Here is a 21,264-nt window from a genome sequence, read left to right on the forward strand (position 1 = left end):
GAGTCATGGCCACTGAGCCTGCATGTCCGGAGCCTGTGCCCCCCAAAAAAAAAGAAAAAAAAAAAAAGAAAAGCCCCCCAAACAAAAAAAAAAAAAAAAAAAAAAAGAATATCACAGTAAGAAAAAAATTCACTTTTTAACAATGAATTATAACGTGGGTAGGAACTGTATCTTAAAATAATTCTTTATGCAAACATAGCTAAAGCCAAGAAAATGGAACAAGGAATGCAAATCAGACAACTATTGCAACCAAAAAAACGGAAGTCTCTTGTACGCTGAGTCAAAGATACTTCTTACCACCTAAAGGAATTAGAGGTAGCTAAGAAATCAACAAAAGGAAAATGAAAAGCAATTCTCTAAACAGGAAGATGACATAAGAACACTGGAAGTAGAACTGTCTGATTCAGATGATGCAGACAGAAGTTCTAAAAGCAGTTTGGGAAAGAAATCCTAAGTAAAAGGAGAGATACTGTCAGCTTCATCATTAAAAGTAAGTTATGGAACAAATAAGGAAAAACGAAGCTATAAAATGACAACTGGGAAATTTTTAGTGAGACAAGACGACAGACGAAGGAAGACATTTTTGCAAAGACGTAGCAGGTGAAGTTCAGGGAAATCTAAAACTTATTAGAGAACAAATAGAAGGCAAAGAGATGTTGGAAGAGTACACAAATAAATGTAGGCATTGATTGTTTGAAGAAGAAAAACAGCAAGGAGGGCTTCCCTGGTGGCGCAGTGGTTGAGAGTCCGCCTGCCGATGCAGGGGACACGGGTTCGTACCCCAGTCCGGGAGGATCCCACATGCCGCGGAGCAGCTGGGCCCGTGAGCCACGGCCGCTGAGCCTGCGCGTCCGGAGCCTGTGCTCCGCAACGGGAGAGGCCACGACAGTGAGAGGCCTGCGTACCGCAAAAAAAAAAAAACAAACAGCAAGGAGAAATTCTGATTGATGTAATTGAAAAATCAAAATCAAAACTGTCTGAAGGTGAAAAATAATTATATTATTTGGGGTGAATTACAAAATAATACTGGAATGGATCACTGTGAGGGAAAATGCCAGCAAAGGAGGACAGAAGTTGCAGATAACCTCAAAAGGCTTTATCAGAATTCTATTATCAAACCACCGATGAAAGATTAAGGTAGATTAAAGACAGTAAAATGTTGACAGACTCAGTCTTTTCATGTGAAGTAAGTGATTCCATTTGTGTGTAGTAATGGTCTTACTTGTCAGACCAAAGAAACGAGGCATGTCACATTCAGTGGACTTAGAGTAATAAACTTGCCTGCAATGTTTTTTCAAACCTGAAACAGTACTATAAAATGTAATTATTTTATGTAAACATTTTTGCCTTTGTGTTTCATATAAGGAAAACCAGTGTAGAACCTAAGACAGTTACAGCTTCAGCAGTTGTTATAATGTTCAGTTGGATTTTTAAAATTAATTTTGCAACATTTCACTGAGTCATTTTTATATATTTTGGAAACTAGATTTATTTTTAAAAAAGCAGTTTACTTATTTAAAAAAGCAGTTTTTCCCTACTTAATAATGAATCAATACCTTTGCTACATATACAGCAATAAGAATAGAACAGAAAATATCAGAAGGCATCATGCATAGTGAAAGTACTTCATGACACTTTAGTTTCAGTTATGTGTATATATGTGCGTGCAGCATGTAAAATGTTCTGATTATAAGTTTTAAAATACACAAGGATAAAACATTTTATTGCAACATCTAAGAAACTTGTAAAATGTAAAGACCCTACTGACAAACTTTTCCATATATAAAAAAAAAAACCTTGCGCACTGGCTGCCACTCATCCATAGGACTGCTCCCCTCATTCTTCCCCTTTCCCCAGACCTGAGTAGACACTGTCACCTGACGGCCAGTGTAAACAATTGTATGTCTTTGGGGCCCTGTTCACACATCTCCTCTCCCTCACCCCACCTTCAAGATTTAGTCTCTTTAGCCTTAAAAGGAATGTGTGCACACAAGTCACCATTTTGTCTGTCTCCACTCTCATGAGTAATCCCATTCCATACAATCTCTTATTCTAGCACTATCCATAAAATTTTCTACAATAACGGAAATGTTCTATATCTGCCCTGTCCTATACAGTAGTCACTAACCACAAGTGGCTCTTGAGCCTTAGAATATGACTACAGTAGCTAAGGAAATAAATTTTTATTTTTATTTACTTTTAACTCATTTAAATTTAAAAGCTACACGTGGCTAGAGGCTACCATAATGGACAGCACAGTCTTATACACAAACTTAAAAACCAAATATTTATCCATCTCTCCTTCTGTCTTTTCAAATTCTTGCCCAGTTACTACTTCAGAGAAAAAAAAACAAAAAATCCTCTTGTTGGGACTTCCCTGGTGGCGCAGTGGTTAAGAATCCACCTGCCAATGCAGGGGACATGGGTTCGAGCCCTGGTCCAGGAAGATCCCACATGCCGCGGAGCAACTAAGCCTGTGCGCCACAACTACTGAGCCTGTTCTCTAGAGCCCACGAGCCACAAGTACTGAAGCCCGCACCGCCTAGAGCCCGTGCTCCGCAACGAGAAGCCACCGCAGTGAGAAGCCTGTGCACCGCAATGAAGAGTAGCCCCCACTTGACACAACTAGAGAAAGCCCGCGTGCAGCAACGAAGACCCAACACAACCAAAAATAAATTAAAAAAAAAAAATCCTGTTTATTTTCACTCCACTTATAAATCACAAAACGTGCCTGAGGAAGACAGATAAACCTTGAAAATTAGATAAACAGTTAAAAATGGCTTATCATGAAAAATATTTTAAAGTAAAATTAGATATAATAAATAAAAGTGCTATAAACAATCTCTATATCCTTAAAAATGCCACTCTGTCATACAGTGTACTTTAAATTTAATAAACCAGAACTTTGGAATTGGGAAATTACAGATCATATAAGAAATTGAGTCCAGAGAAGTTAAAAGAATTTCCATTCAGATTCTGTTGACCACAGAGCCAGCTTTTCTAACACAGAAAAGAAACCTAGAAATTCTAGAAATTTCTAGAAATTCTTACCTAGAAATTCTTTCAGAATTCACTCAACAACCATTTACAACAAATTACTAGATACAAAGAACAGTAACACAGAAATCCTGCTCTCAAGCCCCTCATTCTTTTTAAATGTCCACCTATCTCCTTAATACTCATCTAATAAAACTTGATTTTCTTCACATATCAATTAAAAAGCATAATTTCAATCAATTTTATTTTCTGGATTTAATTACTAACATCCAGTGGTGTTACTGTCTATTATTTTGGGTTGACAAACATAAAATAATGGTTTTATGAGAAAATAGCTTTCCAAGTATTAAATAAAACATCTTTAAGTTTGGAAATTACTATAATTCAATTCTAAAGACATTTCTCTGTAAAAACAAAGTATGGAGTTATTTTTAAGTTTGCTTTTAAATATGCTAGTTATAGTATATAAGTAAGCTTCTCAGAAAAAACTTTCTAAACTTTAGTTATAATTACCACTTAATTATTAGTTTTAATTGAAAATATTAAAATAGTAACCTATTTCAGGATAGTAGGAATTGTAGTCTTGGTAGAAAACATTCAAATAATATACCAGCAGTCTAAGGTTTTGGTACCTTCAAGAAATAATTTAGACAGGAAAGAATACCCTAAACAATCCCTCAAGTCATTCAGTCTATTTCAGGTCTCTAAGCCAATCTGATACATTACTGCAGAAAAATCAAAATGTTTTTAAATCTCAAGAAAATAAATTTGGGGCCTTAGTTTAACTTTAGCAATTTTAGTTGATGAGCTCAAAAGGGTTAACAGTGTGATAAGGCCACACACAGGCAATCTTAGACTACATTAAAAGAAATGCACATGGGGTTTCCCTGGTGGTGCAGTGGTTGAGAGTCCGCCTGCCGATGCAGGGGACGCGGGTTCGTGCCCCGGTCCAGGAAGATCCCACATGCTGCGGAGCGGCTGGGCCCGTGAGCCATGGCCTCTGAGCCTGTGCGTCCGGAGCCTGTGCTCTGCAACGGGTGAGGCCACGACAGTGAGAGGCCTGCGTACCAAAAAAAAAAAAAACAAGGACCACACATATTTGGGTTTTTTTAATTCTTAAAGATGTAGGAAAAAACACTCAGTAAAAGCTGAGGGAAGGAATAAAAGTTACTAAAGAACCTAAATATGTTATGACTACAATTCTAGTAAAAAGGTGTTTTGGTTTTTTTCTTTACCTTGGACATAGCAGTATGTAGAAAGAGTCTTCCTCTAATTACATAGCAAATGAGACACAGCAACTAGGGGTTGCTGATAAAGAACTGAAATATTAAAAACACTATGCACAATCCCCAAATCGTGTTTACTTCAGTAACACAAATAATAATTTCATAACTACTTCAATAACAAATAATTTCATAAACTATGACTGAAAAAAAGTTAAAGGCTGAGGCCTGAGTATCAACCACACCTTAAAATCAAAGTACATTTATATTTAACCTATGCTGGCAACTGGTCAATACAACGCAAGGAACGCTTCAGTGACAAGAAAATACATATGATAATATTCTAGACACAACTTTGTTCTCTATTATGAAAGTAACTTTAAGTAAAATTATGTTAGGTAAGAATAAGCAACTTAGTAAACAAATTAAAAACTAATCATTTTACTGTGAAAGGTAGTTTTCAAATACTACAATTAAACTTGCCAGTCACAATATGATTAACCGAGAATACACATAAAGTACTTCAAAAACAAAACTATAAAGCAGAAATACATCTTTACCCAAAATGACTATATGGTAATACTGCAAAATGTCTCACTATCAAACGTTGAAATACCAAATGCTTGAAGGATACTTCTGGGCTTATAAAATTAACAAAACTTAGGTTAGTCCTTAGTGGGGCTTGATCCTCTTTTAGTACTTAGAAAATCCAAATATATCACAACACTGTCAGTTTGTCCTTCCAACCCCTTAGGAACTAGCTCTTTCTCTATTTCATGCCTGGTACTGCTTAAGGTCTACTTGTGGTCTACGTCACTTCTCTCCTCCACTCATGAAAGCTTCCTGACACTTGGCATATAATCCCCATGTGCTGCCCAAAGTTACTGCTCTGGACTCATCCAGAGTTGCCCAAACCCTCCAGCCCCATCTGGGGAACAGTAGGCAACCCAGCTCAGTCATTAGTTCCTTGGCAATGGCAAGTACTTGCTTCTAACCATCCTCTTCTGCACTCTCTTATTATGAGTAGGAGAATACAATGTTTCCTACTCATCTAGGTACTCTGTCTATATGATGGCTGTCTATTCTCCTAGTTTCCTTTAGATCTCTCCAACTCGTGGATTACAATGCACATGTCAATTTGTAATAATTCTCAACTCTGTCCTGTGTTCTCCAACACTACCTCATTTCTTAATCTAGAATCTTATCATCTAGAGCCAGTATTCTAGCATAAATTTCCTTAATTCCCTACCTTCAGTTTCTTCCCCTTCAATTCATCCCTATAGTTTTCCCAGAGTTGATATTTAAAATCATAAATCTGGGGCTTCCCTGGTGGCGCAGTGGTTGAGAGTCTGCCTGCTGATGCGGGGGACGCGGGTTCATGCCCCGGTCCGGGGGGATCCCACGTGCCACGGAGCGGCTGGGCCCGTGAGCCATGGACGCTGGGCCTGTGCGTCAGGAGCCTGTGTTCCGCGGTGGGAGAGGCCGCGGTGGTGAGAGGCCGGTGTACCGCAGAAAAAGAAAAAGAAAAATCATATATCTGATGTCACTCTTCAATTTACAATCCTTCAGTGGTCCTCCAAAGAACAAACACCTTAAAACAGTACTAACAACAGCAGGTGACAGCTGCTGAGAAGTTGTATGCCAGGTACCTGCATTACCTCATTTAAATCTCACAACAATCCTACAGTGTAGATATATTCATTATTCTTATTTTCCAGATTTAAGCAAAACGAAACTTGGAAAAATCACATGATCTGTCCATAGCCACACAGTAAGAAAATGCAGCTAAGATTACAAAAGCCTTCAAAATCTGGCTTTTACTCCTTTGCAGCAGCTCTCTCCCACAACTACCCAATAAACCCTGCCTTCCACTTATATTAAACCACCCAAAGATATGTGACCATACTATGATCTTTCAGGACTCCTTACCAGTCTTGGTACCATACTACCCCCCTTGGCTCAAAATGCCCACTCACCCACCTTGGTCCACCTTGGGAACTCTCTCTGAAGACTTTTTCCTTTCTTTCTTACCTCCTCCACAAGGGAGGTTCCTAGGCAGAACAATATAAGCCAAAATGTACACACACCCCACTCTAAACTTCAAAATGCTACAATACAGAATGCTCAAATAGATTTTCCAAGGTAATTTCCAGGTGAGAATATAGTGCCAGCCTCATAAACTCTACATTTATCAGAAAAGTAAATAAAGATCAACAATGTAGCAAGAGCAAAGGCTAATAAAAATACATTTAATACTTTTGCAAAACATTCACAACATGTAAAATTCAATTATTTTGAAATATGTGGTAAATCATCCCGAATATAAAGGATCAAATTTAAAAATACTTTCTTCTGCAAGTTTGGACTTCTTTAAATGTAACAAGCAAGATAAATTCTACAAAATTTTACAAAATCTGTTAGCAAACCAAGACAAAATTCAAGAAACTAAAGAGCTCTTCTATGACTATATCTGGGATCAGAAAATGACGATTCAATACTAAACAACTTGTGCTTATGAATCATATTAGATGATGTAGAGGTACAGGGATTATGTTACCACATCTGCAGCATCAGCATATTAGGCCTGCATCTTCCAGGAACATGCAACAATAATATCAGGAGTCTCTTTTGGGTATTAACTGAGTTTAAACAGCATTTCTTCAAGGTACTACTCAAATATATTAGCTTACAATTCCCCACGATAAAGCTCCTATTTTCATCTATTCACAGCCTCAAGATCTTCCTGCTTAAGGGTTAAGCTAAGAAAGGAGGAAGTCTTCAGAGTTTCCATGGTGGACCAAGGTGGGTGAGTGGGTATTTTGAGCCAAGGAGGTAGTATGGTACCAAGACTGGTAAGGAGTCCTGAAAGATAGTAGTATGGTCACAGATCCTTGGGTGGTTTGGTATAAGTGGAAAGCAGGGTTTATACTTAATTGCTCTTTAACTGGCATTTGGACACAAAGCACCAAGTGTTACTTTCAAAGTTTTAATCTCTTTTCTAGCTCATTAAGAAAATGTCCTATAAGAGCACTTCTAGAACTTATCCATATATCTTTTCTTGCTTTTCCCCACTAATCCTTATAAATCATATTCTTAACTCTTAAGCAAATTTCTTGTAAAAAGCATAAACTACTTCTTAACAATATCACCTAACAGAGATATTCAGGAAATTGACCTTTAATGGTTCAAGCACTATTCTAGGGTGGCATATCCAAAATTATTTTGCCTTTGACATTCCTACTGGATACAACCAACATGCATTTCCTGTAGAATATCCAGGACCAAGCAGAAGAATTACTTTCAAAGGGTTTTTTTTACAATGGTCTACTCAGGATATTAGAGCCTGGCCGAAGGAAACAGTAAGGAGAATGGAGAAGGAAAAGCTCCATCAGCAGAACTTGACAGGCAAAGGAAAATGAACAGAAGTCAAGATGATTCTCAGGTTTATAATTTGGGTAACTGAGTGACTGGCAGCATCACTAACCATGGCAGGAAATGAAGTGAATACATAAGTCTGGAGAAGACCACGTACTAATTTTTGATGTTTTAAATTTCAGGTTTTCTGCTGAACTATCAGGTAGGCATTCTAAATAGCAAACTTAAGGACTGTAATGCTCAAGAGAGAAACTAGGGTGGATAAAAGAACACAGATATGAGATAACAAAAAATAATATGTTCAAGAAAGCATAACAATGAAGAAAAAAAAAGTCAGGCTGAAACCTTGGAAAACATGAACATTAAGGAACAGGAGTTAGTAATGATAGCTGAGAAAGAAGAGGTAAGAAAGAGAAACAGGAGAGAGTGGTATCATGGAAGCCAAGAAAAAGAGGGTGTCAAGAACATGGGCACGATCAGCTAAATGGTTCACTCAGGATTTAACAATTAGGAACTATGTCCAAGGTTAATACAATTTCAACAAGTAGAGGAAGCAAAAGTAATAAAAACACTGTTGGGAGAAGGAAACAAAAAAGGAAGAGTGCAAAGTGTATTTGGCAAAGTGTATTTGGAACAGAATGTAGAAGAGTTTTGCTGGAATGGAAAGTTCATATAGCAGAAGACAAGACAGGAAGTCTGGGCCAAAGACTTTGCATTCAAGATTTTATTCTATTTTAGATTTTATTCTGTGAGGAAGAAGAAAGACAAGTAGCTTTTCTTTTTTCTTTTTGAAACAACTACCCTGGTGACAACATTCATGATGAACTGGAATGATGAGAGTTACAAGCTATTAAGCAGTCTTAAAATTATCTAAACATAGTAATGAGGGCCTGAAAGAGGTTGGCAGTAGACAAAGTAAGAATTAAGAGATACATGAAGGAGAGATATTCTCTAAGCCCAGTGTGCCCTAGATATTCCACTATTACTATATTATTATACTCATCACATTGCACCATAATCATCTGTGGACTGGAGTATAATAATAATCATAGGGCTTCCCTGGTGGCAGAGTGGTTGGGAGTCCATCTGCCAATGCAGGGGACACGGGTTCAAGCCCTGGTCCGGGAAGATCCCACATGCTGCAGAGCAGCTGAGCCTGTGTGCCACAGCTACTGAGGCTGCACTCTAGAGCCCGCGAGCCACAACTACTGAGCCCGCTGGCCGCAACTACTGAAGCCCGCACGCCTAGAGCCCGTGCTCTGCAATAAGAGAAGCCACCACAATGAGAAGCCCGTGCACTGCAACGAAGAGTAGCCCCCGCTCGCCACAACTAGAGAAGGCCCGCACACAGCAACGAAGACCCAACGCAGCCAGAAACAAAATAAATAAAATAAATTTTTAAAAATAATCATATTATTATACTCATCACATTGCATCATAATCATTCGTGGACTGGGACCCTCTCTTATTCGGCCTCTCATTACTAGAACTAACAAAACAGGACACAGGAAGAGGCCAAAAAAATTTTGTTGAATTACAATAGAACTCAGTAATGATAAAATATAGAAGTGGGACTTAAAGTTACTGCAGAGAAACCTAAGTGACTACAAGACGGTAATATAGAAAACACTAATGGAGAAGTTAAGATCAAGTTTAGGGAATGAGTTTAAAATATGTTTAGGATGAGACGTGTCTAAGGACAACATTCAAATAGAAATATCAAACAGCAAAAAATGAAACCACAGAAGGAAAAAAAAACCCATAGGGATTAGGGGTGCCAACCCTCCATTCAGCCAAAAGTCCAAGTACAACTTACAGTAAGCCCTCCCTATACTTGGTCCCTCTGCATCACAGATTTCACCAGCTAAGATCCTGTAGTACTATAGTATCTACTCTTGAAAAAATTCCACACATAAGTGGACCCATGCAGTTCAAACTTGTGTTGTTCAAGGGTAAACTGCATTCAGATATTCAAACAAAAAAGAGAATTTTGAGATACATCATGAAATCATCAACAAATCTTATTATTTGCTCATAAGAACAAATATTTAACAAAATACCAATTTCCTAAGACACTTTGGGGGTATGACTCTATCTTTAAGAATGCTATCTGAATTGCTTACTTGCATATTCTGTAAAAATTAAATTGATGTAAAAGCCCAACCAAATAGGTCAATCAAAACTGGGTCAATAGGGCTTCCCTGGTGGCAGAGTGGTTAAAAATCCGCCTGCCAATGCAGCGGACATGGGTTCGAGCCCTGGTCCGGGAAGATTCCACATGCCGCAGAGCAACTAAGCCCATGCGCCACAACTACTGAGCCCGTGCTCTAGAGCCCGAGAGCCACAACTACTGAGCCCACAAACCTAGAGCCCATGCTTCGTAACAAGAGAAGCCACTGCAATAAGAAGCCCACGCACCGCAACGAAGAGTAGCCCCCACTCGCCGCAACTACAGAAAGCCCACACGCAGCATAGAGAAAGCCCGCCTGCAGCAACGAAGACCCAACGCAGCCAAAAATAAATAAATAAAATAAATTTGTTTAAAAAAAACTGGGTCAATACTAAATAATTACTTGCTTTATTTATTCATTCATTCAAAAATATTTATTGAGTGACTATCAGTTTGCATTGGGACAAGGGGAACCAGATACAAAGCAAATAAAGTAACATATAGCAAATACTACAACAAAGTCACTGCAAAATGTAAAGAAACACAGGTAACACAGAACAAAGAATATAATGGAGGATGGGTAGAGAAGGCATGATGAAAATAGACCTAGAAGCTGTCCTGGAAGAGGAGACACCTATGTTGGGCTTTTTAAAAGATGAAGTGATTTAACAAGATAGCTAAGAAGCTGAATGGTATTCTGGAACAAAAGGAATAGTATGTGCAAAAGCATGGAGATGTCAAAAAGAGCTTCTCATCTTCATGGAAACATGACAGATATGTCATGGCACAGCTCATGGAAGACTTTCTGTACACTGATAAGGAATCTGACCCTTATCCTATAGTCCTGTGGTAAGAAACATCAGATGTGCATTAGAATGCCCTAAGGAGTACTCCAAATCCCCTAAAGCAGAGTGCAAGTGCAGGCAGGAGATGGAGAAGCAAAAAACAGGGCAGAGCCACAGAAGATTTTTAAGCAATAACAAAACTTGTTTCAGAAATCCAAAAGTCAGTAGCAGTGGCTAAGGGAAGAAAACCTCGAGGAAAACTGAAGAAGATTAAGAAGCGATTGCAATAATGCTCCAGCACTAAATACTGACAACTACCTACTCAAACATAAATGAACCACAGAAAGAGGCACACAAATGCTGTAACTGTAATATGCGCTTTGAACCATGAGTTTCAGAATTCATCTCTGATAACAACTCAATAATCAGAAGCAATTACAGTAAAAGTACAATCAGGGACATTAAAAAAAAAGGGAAAAAGAGTGGCCACCAAATTTTCCCCTTAAACGTACTTCATCCATACTTTAATTTAAAAGGTTTTTTTAATTAAAAAAAATTTTTTTTCTTTTTAAAAAAGATACTTCATAATAAAACTACCATAGCAGGCAGAGATTACTAAATCCAAATTTAGAACCTACCAAATGGCTACTAGCACTGTGCAAAACTACTGAGAATGATAATCAGTAAAAAGTTACCAGAGGGCTTCCCTGGTGGCGCAGTGGTTGAGAGTCCGCCTGCCGATGCAGGGGACACGGGTTCGTGCCCCGGTCTGGGAAGATTCCACATGCCGCAGAGCAGCTAGGCCCGTGAGCCATGGCCGCTGAGCCTGCGCATCTGGAGCCTGTGCTCCACAATGGGAGAGGCCACAACAGTGAGAGGCCCGCGTACCGCAAAAAAAAAAAAAAGTTAGCAGAGAAAAACTGGTCAATAACAACAACAACAAAGATTATTTAACGGATTCCTAATAATTCATTAAAAATTTTGTTACCCACATATAAAAACAACAGTTTTGAACTGATGAAAATTCACCAAACTGGGGGGAAGGGATGTTCTTTAATACCTATCTCCACTAGCCACTGTCTTCATTTGAAAAAATATAGGTCAGTACATAAGGACACATATATGATAATGACAGACCTTAGGGTCACAGATAAGGATAAAATTAATTTCATTTATTTTTCAAAGAAATAGTTCCTGTAATTTTTTTTCTCTCTACTGGGTCATTCCATCAGCTACAAATATACTAGAAAAGCACCCATCTTTTAAAAAAATTAAAATTCCTTGACTCCACATCCCCTCCAGCCAGCACCCTGTTTTTCCTCAGTTTCAGTTGAGACTCCTTGAAAACACTGGCTGTCTCCAATTTCTCTCCTACAGGTCCCTCTTAAACCCTCTCCAATCAAGTTTTCATCTCCATTAATCCACCATGAAAAACTTAAGGTCACCAATGATTTTCCTTTTTTGTTTGTTTGGTTTTTTTTTGGTTGTACCACGAGGAATGAGGAATCCTCATTCCCTGACCAGGGATCAAACCCATGCCCCCTGCAATGAGTACAAGTGCGGAGTCCTAACCACTGGACCTCCAAGGAATTCCCACCAATGATTTTCATATTGTTAAATCTAAGTCACATCTTAGTCCCCGATCTAACTGCAGCCAACAAAACTGATCACTCACTTCCCCCTTCTTAAAACATTTCACTTGGCTTCAGAGATAACCACTCACTCTTCATTTTCCTTCTTTGGAGGGTGCTTCTTACTCTCATTTTTTAGCTCTAGCACTAACTCTCTCTCCAGGTCCCTCTCTCTCATTAGAGGACCCCAAGGCAAAGTCTCTGACTTCTCCAGTCACACTCACTTCCTAGATTATCTTAATCAGTTCTAATGGTATTAAATACTATCTCTATGCCAATGACTGGAAATTTATATCCCCAGCCCCTCCTCTGAACTGAAATGCAGACTCATGTATACCCAGCTGTCTAGACAGTATCTCCACTTGGACTGCTAACATATCCAAAACTGAACGCATTACTCCCCCTAAAACCTGCTTCTCCTGCAGTCTTCCCCATCTCGGTAAACTCCATTCTTTCAGTGGTTCAGGTCAAAACCTACAACCCACATCTAATCCACCATCAAATTCTGTTGGCTCTGCCTTCAAAATATACTGTGAGCACTTCTCCTAACCCTGCCTAAATTCACCATCATCTCCCACATGGCATTATTGCTGAAGCCTGCTGAATTATCTCATTATGCCCGCCTATGACATTCTCTACACACCAGTGGAAAGGTCTATTTAAAACAAGTCAAAATCAATGGATGGCTTCCCACTTTCAGGGTAAAAGCCAAAAAGTTCTATTGGCCTGTAAGGCCATATATGATCTATTTTGCACTCCCACTACCATCCCTTTGGCCCCTTCACCCACCTCTCTGGCCTCATCTTCCACCAATCATTCCTCACAAGGCCTCCAATGATCTGTTTATCACTCCTCAAACAGGACAAGCATGCTTCAGACAAAAGACATCTGCACTCTTATTCCATCTTCCTCAAATGCTCTCCCCTAATATCTGTACAAATTAGATCACAACCTCACTTCTTCCACATCTCTGCTCACCACTGATCACTGCAGCATCCCCTGTGTTCTTTTCACCTTATTCTGCTTTGTTTTTTTCCACAGCAGTATAATAGCTGACATATTGCATACATACTTGTTTATTTTCTGTATCTTATTATTAGAATATAAGTTCCACAAGGTCAGAAAATGTGTTTTCTTCACTGCACCATTACTAGCAAGTGCCCAGCTGGTATTTGTTGAATGGAAAGATGGCATGAATGAGGAAAATCCAGATTCAGGATCTGGTCTCAAAGTCTGGGTTGAGGAAACTTACAGTGTAGAAATCCTCAAGTAGTGAAAAAAACATCAACTGCAAAAGTGGCCACAACAATGGCCAAGTCTACATGTCTAGCTGATGCCAATAATAAATAAGGGCTGACAAGTCCAGACTATCTTAAAATAAAGAAAATAAGCTTGAGATAAAATGTTTAAATAAAAATAAAAGAAAGAAGAAGAAATGGCCATCCCTGCCTCGCTATTCCCTGTAAAGAAATACCACCTGGATATGTTTCCTGTAAGCTGGCCTACCAAGTTAGACCAAAATATTACCAGACCCATTCTACACACTTAAATAGCTGTTAGGAATAGTCCCTGCTTTTCTAAGGTATGGGCTTCTGAGAAAATTGTAACTCCCAACCCTAACGCTGGCTGCCAAGACATAATGGTCAGAGAAAGCTCTCAAATTTCCCCAAAGCACTCAGGCTGCAACCAAATATCATTAATGTAATGACAACAACAATTCAAAGTACCTTCTGGTGTCTGCCTATCTTCATTTTCTCTAGTGTATGCACTAGGGTATCTGTCATCAAGAGACTGTGGTATCTTGATATGGGGGGAGGGAGGTGTGTGGAGGGGGGAGAAGGGGAGAGAGAGAAAGAGAGGGAGGGAAAGAGAGAGAGAGCAAATTCAAAGAAACAGGACCTGGATTTATTTTTTTCCATTTTAAAGAGAGGTAGATTGCCAGGGAATAGAAAGCATCTGTTAAGATACAAGATGTCACCTGGGCTCTTCAATATGACACCAAAACAGAGATCACAGAGGAACCAAAACCCTGAGAAATCCAGCATTCCTCAGCTAAAGAGCTGTCTTGCATCTCCCATTACCATACATAGAATTGAAGAGATGGCGCAGGAGACCATGCCAAAATGGACAGCTGAGAGCAGTAATGGGGGAGGGAAGAGTGGTAACAACCATGGAAAAGCAGGGGAGAGGAATAATTACCCATGTTTTTTCTCTTTTCCCCCTTCCTATTCTACTTACCAAGTATAGAAGAAACTGGGCAGATGAATACAAGGAAGGACAACACAGACAGTGAAGGATAACGATGCTCTGAAGCAAAAGGTAGCAGAAGAAATCATGCACAAATTCCTTTTCTAAGTCACTCTTCGAAAAACAAACATGAAGTTATGAACTGACCGAGGAAATTTAAAATTTAAAACAAATTCCCACACTTTAGATAATAACATAACTATACAAAGAGAAGAGAGATTCTTAATTATTTGGAATGATGGTCCTGGGGCATTTTTAAGATCAACAATCCTCAAAGATGATCTAAATATTTTCGAACTAACTTACTGATCAACATGGGAAAGGTGAAAATCTTTCACTTTCATGGACGCAGGCTTTAAGAATTCTCTGGCTTCCCAATGGCTCCAAATCTCAAAATAACCCATTTGAAGTCAGAGAGGTAACTCTGGGGGCATTCAAAGGCAATCAACTCAGCAGAGAAGAGCTAAAAACTCAGAGATTACACCTATCATACTCTTGATTGGTCAATTCACTTAAAAAGAAAGGAGCGTTCTGATTGGTTGCTCTCTATAGGCTGAGTCACGCCCCAGCATCAGCACCTGTAGCAAGAAGATGGTAGAAGCTAAAAGAGGGCACAGGATACTCTGAGAAAGGGGGAGGGGCGGGGGGCCGGGGCGGGGGGCGGGGAGCGGGGAGGTCAGTAACAAAGGAAAGACGATTTAATGCCATGCAGCCACTGGCCATCAGCAAATCACAGTAGTGCACGCGAACCAAAACTGTTTGTAGCGTGAGGTGGCATTCCGTGTTTACTTCTGTGCGAATACTTCCCTCTCCTTAAGGCTCCTCTTCTAATCCTGCACTGATGGCTCTTCCCCCTCCTCCCTGACAACTGTCATTCTCTAGAGCTTCTCTTCCTCCAGCCACTTTTTGATTTTGGTGATTTGGTGTTTCCTACCCCCAGTTCAGTCTCTTACCATCTTCCTGAATTAGCTCATCCTGTATTAGCTCATGCTTTCTACTCAGTCCCTGTCCTTGACAAGTACATAACCCAGTGGGGGAGTTAGTTGTGTCACTAAGTTAGGTACAATAAATCCCAGTCAATGCTATGAAAGAAATATAACAAAGCGCTGTGAGCGCATATTCATCTGTCATTACCCCACTTGATAACGTCCAAATCAACACTCCAGCTTCCCACTCTCTTATCAGTTACTAAGCCCCACAGCTTTCCATAATACCCCTGATCTCCACTTCCAACTTGCAGTTTAGGCTTCATTTCTCATTAGACCTATTTCAACCACTTCCTATCAGAAACACAATTCAATATATTTCCACTTTGCCACATCAGCCATCTCCCTAAAAGATATAACATACTATATCATCCCTTTGCTTTGAAACATCTAATATTTTTCCAGTACCTAAGAGATAAAGTTCAAATCCTTAGCAGAGAAAATAAAGTAATATAATATACTTTTCAAATAGAGCCCTTTAAAAGCAGGCTGTTTGAGTTCTGGTTCCGATGCTTCCTAGCTGTGTTACCTTTGGCGGGTCACCTTACCTCTCTTTCTCATGTGCAAAATGAGGATATGAAAAGAATCTACATCTTAGGGTTGTTATGAGGATTAAGTAAGAAATTCTATCCAAGTACCAGCAAAGTAACCAGCACTCAATCAATGTTAATTACTACACCAGGGTTGTCTCATCTATCTAGAATGTCTTACTCCCAAAGGAAGAAGATAACCAAGGTTTTATTTTCGTACATTTTAGAATGATTAATAAAAGTTAAATCAGAAATGATCTTCTAGTTAATCCGGAAACAACAAAAACTTCAATTAACCAAAAACTGCTTTCATGAAATTTTTGCCTAAGTTTACTATAACTTATTAAAAAACAAATACCCATTTATAAAAAAAACTAGGTTAGTTTCGTTTTGTTTTGTTTCCTATTCAAGTTCAAGAAGAAAAAAGGCAGCAGTTTACCAATGGAAACTCACTTAGATATTTATAAGAATGTGATTCTCTATAGTATAAAATCCACAAAAATTAAATGCAATCTCAATTGCATATATTATTGTTAAAGATATATACATATAACAAAAAGAACCATAGAAGCTTAAGAAAATAAAAATATGCATCAGATGGTAGAGTGACATTTGTTCGTAGAGCTCACAATCAAAAGATGAAATCACACACAAAAATTGTCAATGATTTTCTTTTGGTTTTTGTTGTTGTGGTCAATGACTTTAATAATTTTAAAACTGCAAAGTCTACAACAATAAAAATAACAAAAATAAAACAGATCACAAACATATTTCAAGAGAATAATATATTTATGATGCTAGGTACTAATGAAAATTGGTAAGAAGAGTCCAGTAAATTTATGGGCAAAGGACAAACAATTCATACAAAGGAGGAAATAAAATGAGAGAAATACTGCACTTCCTTTTCTATTGTGAATAGTGATCTTAGACAGCAGGTACCCTTATACCCATTTGAAAAAAAAAAAGTTAAAAACAAAAGCCTGTAAAAGATAAAACTGGTCAACCAAACTGCTGGAAGCAGTAAAAAAAAAAATACTACCTTTCAGAAACAAACCTAGCAATATTTTTCAAAAGTGACAAAACCCTTCATAACTTTTGACCTTATAATCCCCCGCCTGGGGCTTTAGTCTAAAGGAAAGAAGCAAAACAAAGGACATCTCCATGTTAACTGCATCCCGTGAAAAACGGGAAGCAGCTGAGATGTCCAATAATTATAAATAAGTAAATAAATCAACTCACTGTAACACTGTATGATAATTTAAATATATAAAAACTATGGCAGTAAGAAAACATAAATATGAAGGCAAAAATTGAACTGTAATGCTGTGATTACAGTACAAAATCATGTATATATGATGAGAAATGAATAAGAGAATATTTTAAGTTTATTTTTTTTCCTTATTTCTTTGACCATTAAGTTGTCTGTTAGAATTGATCAGGCCTCCCATAGGAAGTACACATTTCAAAACTAACTTTTCAAAGGCATAAAACCACAATTTTTCTTTTCCAAAAAACCTATCACATAGAAGTAATCAGATAGGCTCTTTTCACGTACAGACTAGCGATACATGTAATTTTAGCCATGCTATTAGCCAGCTGTAACCTTATTTTATTAAATCTCATTTTACCATCAAAATGTAACTGTATGTGGGGGTCTCCATATGGTGAGCAGAAGCCACTTATTAAGGAGCACTCTATCCAGCAATGAGGTCAAAAACCCCAGACGAATGGAATAGTGGAGGTTAGGTTTCTCCTATATCCTAAAATGAATCATCATGTTTCTTAGCCTCAAGGGCTCTAAGACCCTAGAAGCAGCAGGCAATTAAGCAGCCAAAGAGATTGAAAGTGGAAGCTGATTTGCTCTCCCTCTGAAAATTGACAACTTCCTCATTTTCCCCCAAAGCACCATGGAATAATGAAAAATACGCAAGTGTGACATCAGGAGATGTGGGATACAAGTGACTCTTAGTAACTTCAAGTAAGTTTCTTGCCCTTTGGGGTGTCAGTCGTTTAACGGGTAAAATTTTTAAAGTTGAAACAAATAATCTATGAATTCTTTCAAGTTCAATATCCTACTAATAGACCCCTTTAACCAATATACGTCCAACTCTCTCAAAATCTCCCACTCTGATTATAAAACAAGACTTAGAAGTAGGCAACTGGGGGCAAGGACACAGATGGTCAAAAGACCTGGATTGTATCCCATCTCTGTCCCCTTCTACCTGCATGACCTTGGGCAAATTTCTTTGTCTTAAAGTCCTAAATTAAAGAAACAGCAAGGGCTTCCCTGATGGTGCAGTGGTTGAGGGTCCGCCTCCCGATGCAGGGGACATGGGTTCGTGCCCCGGTCTGGGAAGATCCCGCATGCGGCGGAGCGGCTGGGCCCGTGGGCCATGGCTGCTGAGCCTGCGCGTCCAGAGCCTGTGCTCCTTAACGGGAGAGGCCACAACAGTGAGAGGCCCATGTACCGCAAAAAAAAAAAAAAAAAAAAATTAAAGAAACAGCAATACTTACTGGCCATATTCTTTTTATTCTTGTGTCATAAAACATATTGGTTTTTTTCTGTCTTAAGTGGGGTTTCATTCCTAACCAGCAACAACAATTTTGACTTTATTCCTGGAAATTTTAAAGTACCTTGTGCAGTCACCGCTTCTAAGTTTTCTAACACAGAAAGAGGTAGTTAATATACTTTACCTATAAACTATATTCAAGATTAGGAGCATTCCTCAAAAGTTCATTCAGTAAACAGTTTGTGAGCACCTGTGCCATAAAACAGCATGTGTTAGAGTTGCAAAGGTCCCTTCCCTTAAGAAGCCCAAAAGTCTGGTGAACACAGCCATATTAACAAATCATTAACTACCAACTGACAAGTCCTAACTGCAGAATGTACAATGTACTAGTGGATCAGTGAAGACAAGTGAGATAAGATGTCTGGACAAGATTCAGAGGTGATAATTTGGTCAGGTCTTGAAGGGTAAGTTGTTTACTAGATGGAGAAGAATTCTCAATAGAGGCAACAGTGTAAAACCACAAAGGAAGATGACATCTTCAGAGAACTCTAAGTAGTCTTTATTCAGAGGGCAGGCAAAATGGTAGAAGATGAAATGAGAAACAAAGACAAGTATGAGAAATCGTGAAGGGCTCTGACTTTTATCAAATACAGATTATGAAGAGTCACTGACAGACTTTTAAACATGAAATCAAAGTCCCCTCTTCTTCCCCAATCAAAGTTGAGTCAAGACAACAAACAGAAAATGAAGGTCTGGATGTGAAAAGGTACAATAAATTGCCTTGTTGTGTTTTTTTAAACGGAGAGTTCCTGCTGTTCAGGATGGTTTCTAGAAGTTTCTTACTATGGCGTATTAATACAACACTGAAGTAAAACAGTATGAATTACAGCTAAAGGTTCAAGAAAGTCTGTGTTTACCCAAAGATTATTTTACATCAGTGTTGTTGAGAACACTAAAGAAAACAAGCAAATAAGAAAATACTAAAGATACTAAGTAATAAATTAAGAGAGGCAAACAGTAATAACATCTAAGACTGACTTCAGGCAAAATATTCAGGAATGTTTAAATCCTTATAATACATATATTGATTACAGATAAGACATGTTTTTTGTGACTATCTTTTGCAGAAGGCAAGTATCTTAAATGCCTTTTGGTTAAAGAAGATGTGCCACAACCAAACTCTCTTTAAAACTAGTCTAGAAGATGATGCTTAAGAAGAAGAAAAAGAAAAAACTGGCAAAATTAATAGGTTCCATTAATATTTTAATGCTCAGGAAAAAAAGGGAGAAAAGAAATGCCTTTCAAAAGGTTATTTTGGAAAGCCTAAGCTCCATTTATCTCACCAATGGGAGTGAAACACAGACATTCCAATCTGGGACTACGAAGAGTCCCTGCATCAGTAATTTCCACACTGTTCAGGCCTAGTCTAGGAACAGCAAGCCTAACTGGCTGGGTAGCCCACAAAGATGAATTTGCAATTACTGAAATTCAAACTCAAGCTTAGCGGTCAAATGCTCCCTCAAAGGAGTCATTCTCCCTTTGCCTGACAAAAAAGAGTAGGTGCATTAAAAAATACATATATATGTATAAAAACAGCAGATGTCTAAAAAGGAGAGAGAAGCAGCATCTGAACCTATGGCAACGATGTGGTCCACCAAAGTTTTGTCTCAGGATGTGTTTAGGGTGTGTCTTTGTTTGGGCCCAGTAATTAAAAAAAAAAAAAACCACAGTCATTCGGGGCACCCCGGTACTTGGTACTTTCCCTATCATCCCTCACTAGCATCCTGGCTCTGAAATCACTGGGTATCTCAGCCTCGCCCTGATTTCTCCTTGAGAGAGGGCCGCAGCCGCAGCGGCCCACGGGCCCTGATATGCCTGTCACAGCCCCAGGGGCGAGGGGCGTCCGACCTCCCCGCTCCACGGCTGCCTGCCCTCAGGCGGCTCGCGGAGACTCCAGAGGGTCGCTCCGGAGGGCAGGAGGCCGGAGGACGCCACGGCCCTATCCCGGGCGCCCGGACCTGGGCCCCGGACCGCGCCCCCTGCCCAGGGCTGCCGCGGGCGCTCGCCCCGCCCCGACTCCGGCCCCTGCTCCCGCCCCGACCCCGACTCTCACCGTGCGGAGGTCGCGCTGCCTCCTCAGCCGCGGCCCGGCTGCGGGTCGCCCAGCGACCTACAAGCCAAAGGACGGCAGGTGAGGCGAGGGGCCGCCCGTCACATCCCCGCTGGCCCAGCCGCCCGACCCACAGCAGCCAGCATCACGTCCACGGCCTGAGGGAGCGCTGGACTCCAGAGCCACCGCGCCCCCTCCCTCGGCCGGCGCCCGCCTGGACTCCGCCCTCCGGGGCCCCCGAACCGCGCGCGCGCAGCCCCGCCCCCGGGACGCCCTGCGCAGGCGCGAGCCTCACGAGGTTAGGCCCCGCCTTTGGGCCCGCCCCTGCCGCCTGACTCCGGCTTCTGCCCATTTCTGGCACCGCCCCCGCCCTCTCGCCAGCCTTTCCCAGGCTACGCCCCCACTTCAGGACCCGCCCCCTTCCACTGACCTTGCCTCTCTGCCCCCTGAGTCAGGCCTTTCCTGCGCCCAACTTGTGACGCCAGCCTTGTGGCTGACGCACCTATAGCCGGCCTCCTGGACCAACATTTGCCTCTTTACCTCGGTCAAACCTGTCAACCAAACCTCCTGACCCCGAAAAGTTAGGAGTAGTCTGAGCTTTGGGACTGACATGGGCTCCTCTCCCACATTTCGGTGAAGTGGACTGATCTAACATTTTGTGTTTTCAGGTCCATCCCTGTTTTCTGCCCTCCGGTGCTTG

At 40.1% G+C, this 21,264-nt stretch overlaps 2 protein-coding genes across 7 annotated transcripts in view; one reads left to right on the forward strand and one right to left on the reverse strand.

The window, feature by feature from the left end:
- Positions 1-20,782, reverse strand: part of CCSER2 (coiled-coil serine rich protein 2) — a 160,173-nt gene extending 139,391 nt beyond the window's left edge. For 5 of the 6 annotated variants that reach the window (XR_003437841.1, XM_027129689.1, XM_027129692.1 and 2 more), the window contains exon 1: positions 20,568-20,782. The gene's annotated coding sequence lies outside the window, so the exon portion shown is untranslated. Of the gene's footprint in view, positions 1-18,638; positions 18,705-20,567 lie in introns of all 6 variants that reach the window. The other variant, XM_027129690.1, reaches the window with a different exon arrangement.
- Positions 7,951-20,899, forward strand: LOC113632466 (translation initiation factor IF-2-like). The gene is made up of 2 exons (XM_027129613.1): positions 7,951-7,998; positions 20,267-20,899. The coding sequence occupies exons 1-2, from the start codon at positions 7,951-7,953 to the stop codon at positions 20,897-20,899; spliced, it is 681 nt and encodes a 226-aa protein (XP_026985414.1).
- Positions 20,900-21,264: the final 365 nt, after the last annotated feature.

The sequence above is a fragment of the Aethalodelphis obliquidens genome, unplaced genomic scaffold, assembly GCF_003676395.1.
Source record: "Aethalodelphis obliquidens isolate GAN/ISIS:26980383/991018 unplaced genomic scaffold, ASM367639v1 scaffold37, whole genome shotgun sequence".
In the NCBI taxonomy this organism is placed as follows: Eukaryota; Metazoa; Chordata; class Mammalia; order Artiodactyla; family Delphinidae; genus Aethalodelphis; species Aethalodelphis obliquidens.

Excerpts from the sequence above, each read along its gene's own strand:
- LOC113632466 (XM_027129613.1), top strand. The coding sequence starts at position 7,951 with ATGAACATTAAGGAACAGGAGTTAGTAATGATAGCTGAGAAAGAAGAG. Across the intron at positions 7,999-20,266 it reads TGATAGCTGAGAAAGAAGAG|CCTCGCCCTGATTTCTCCTT; the intron begins GTAAGAAAGAGA and ends TGGGTATCTCAG.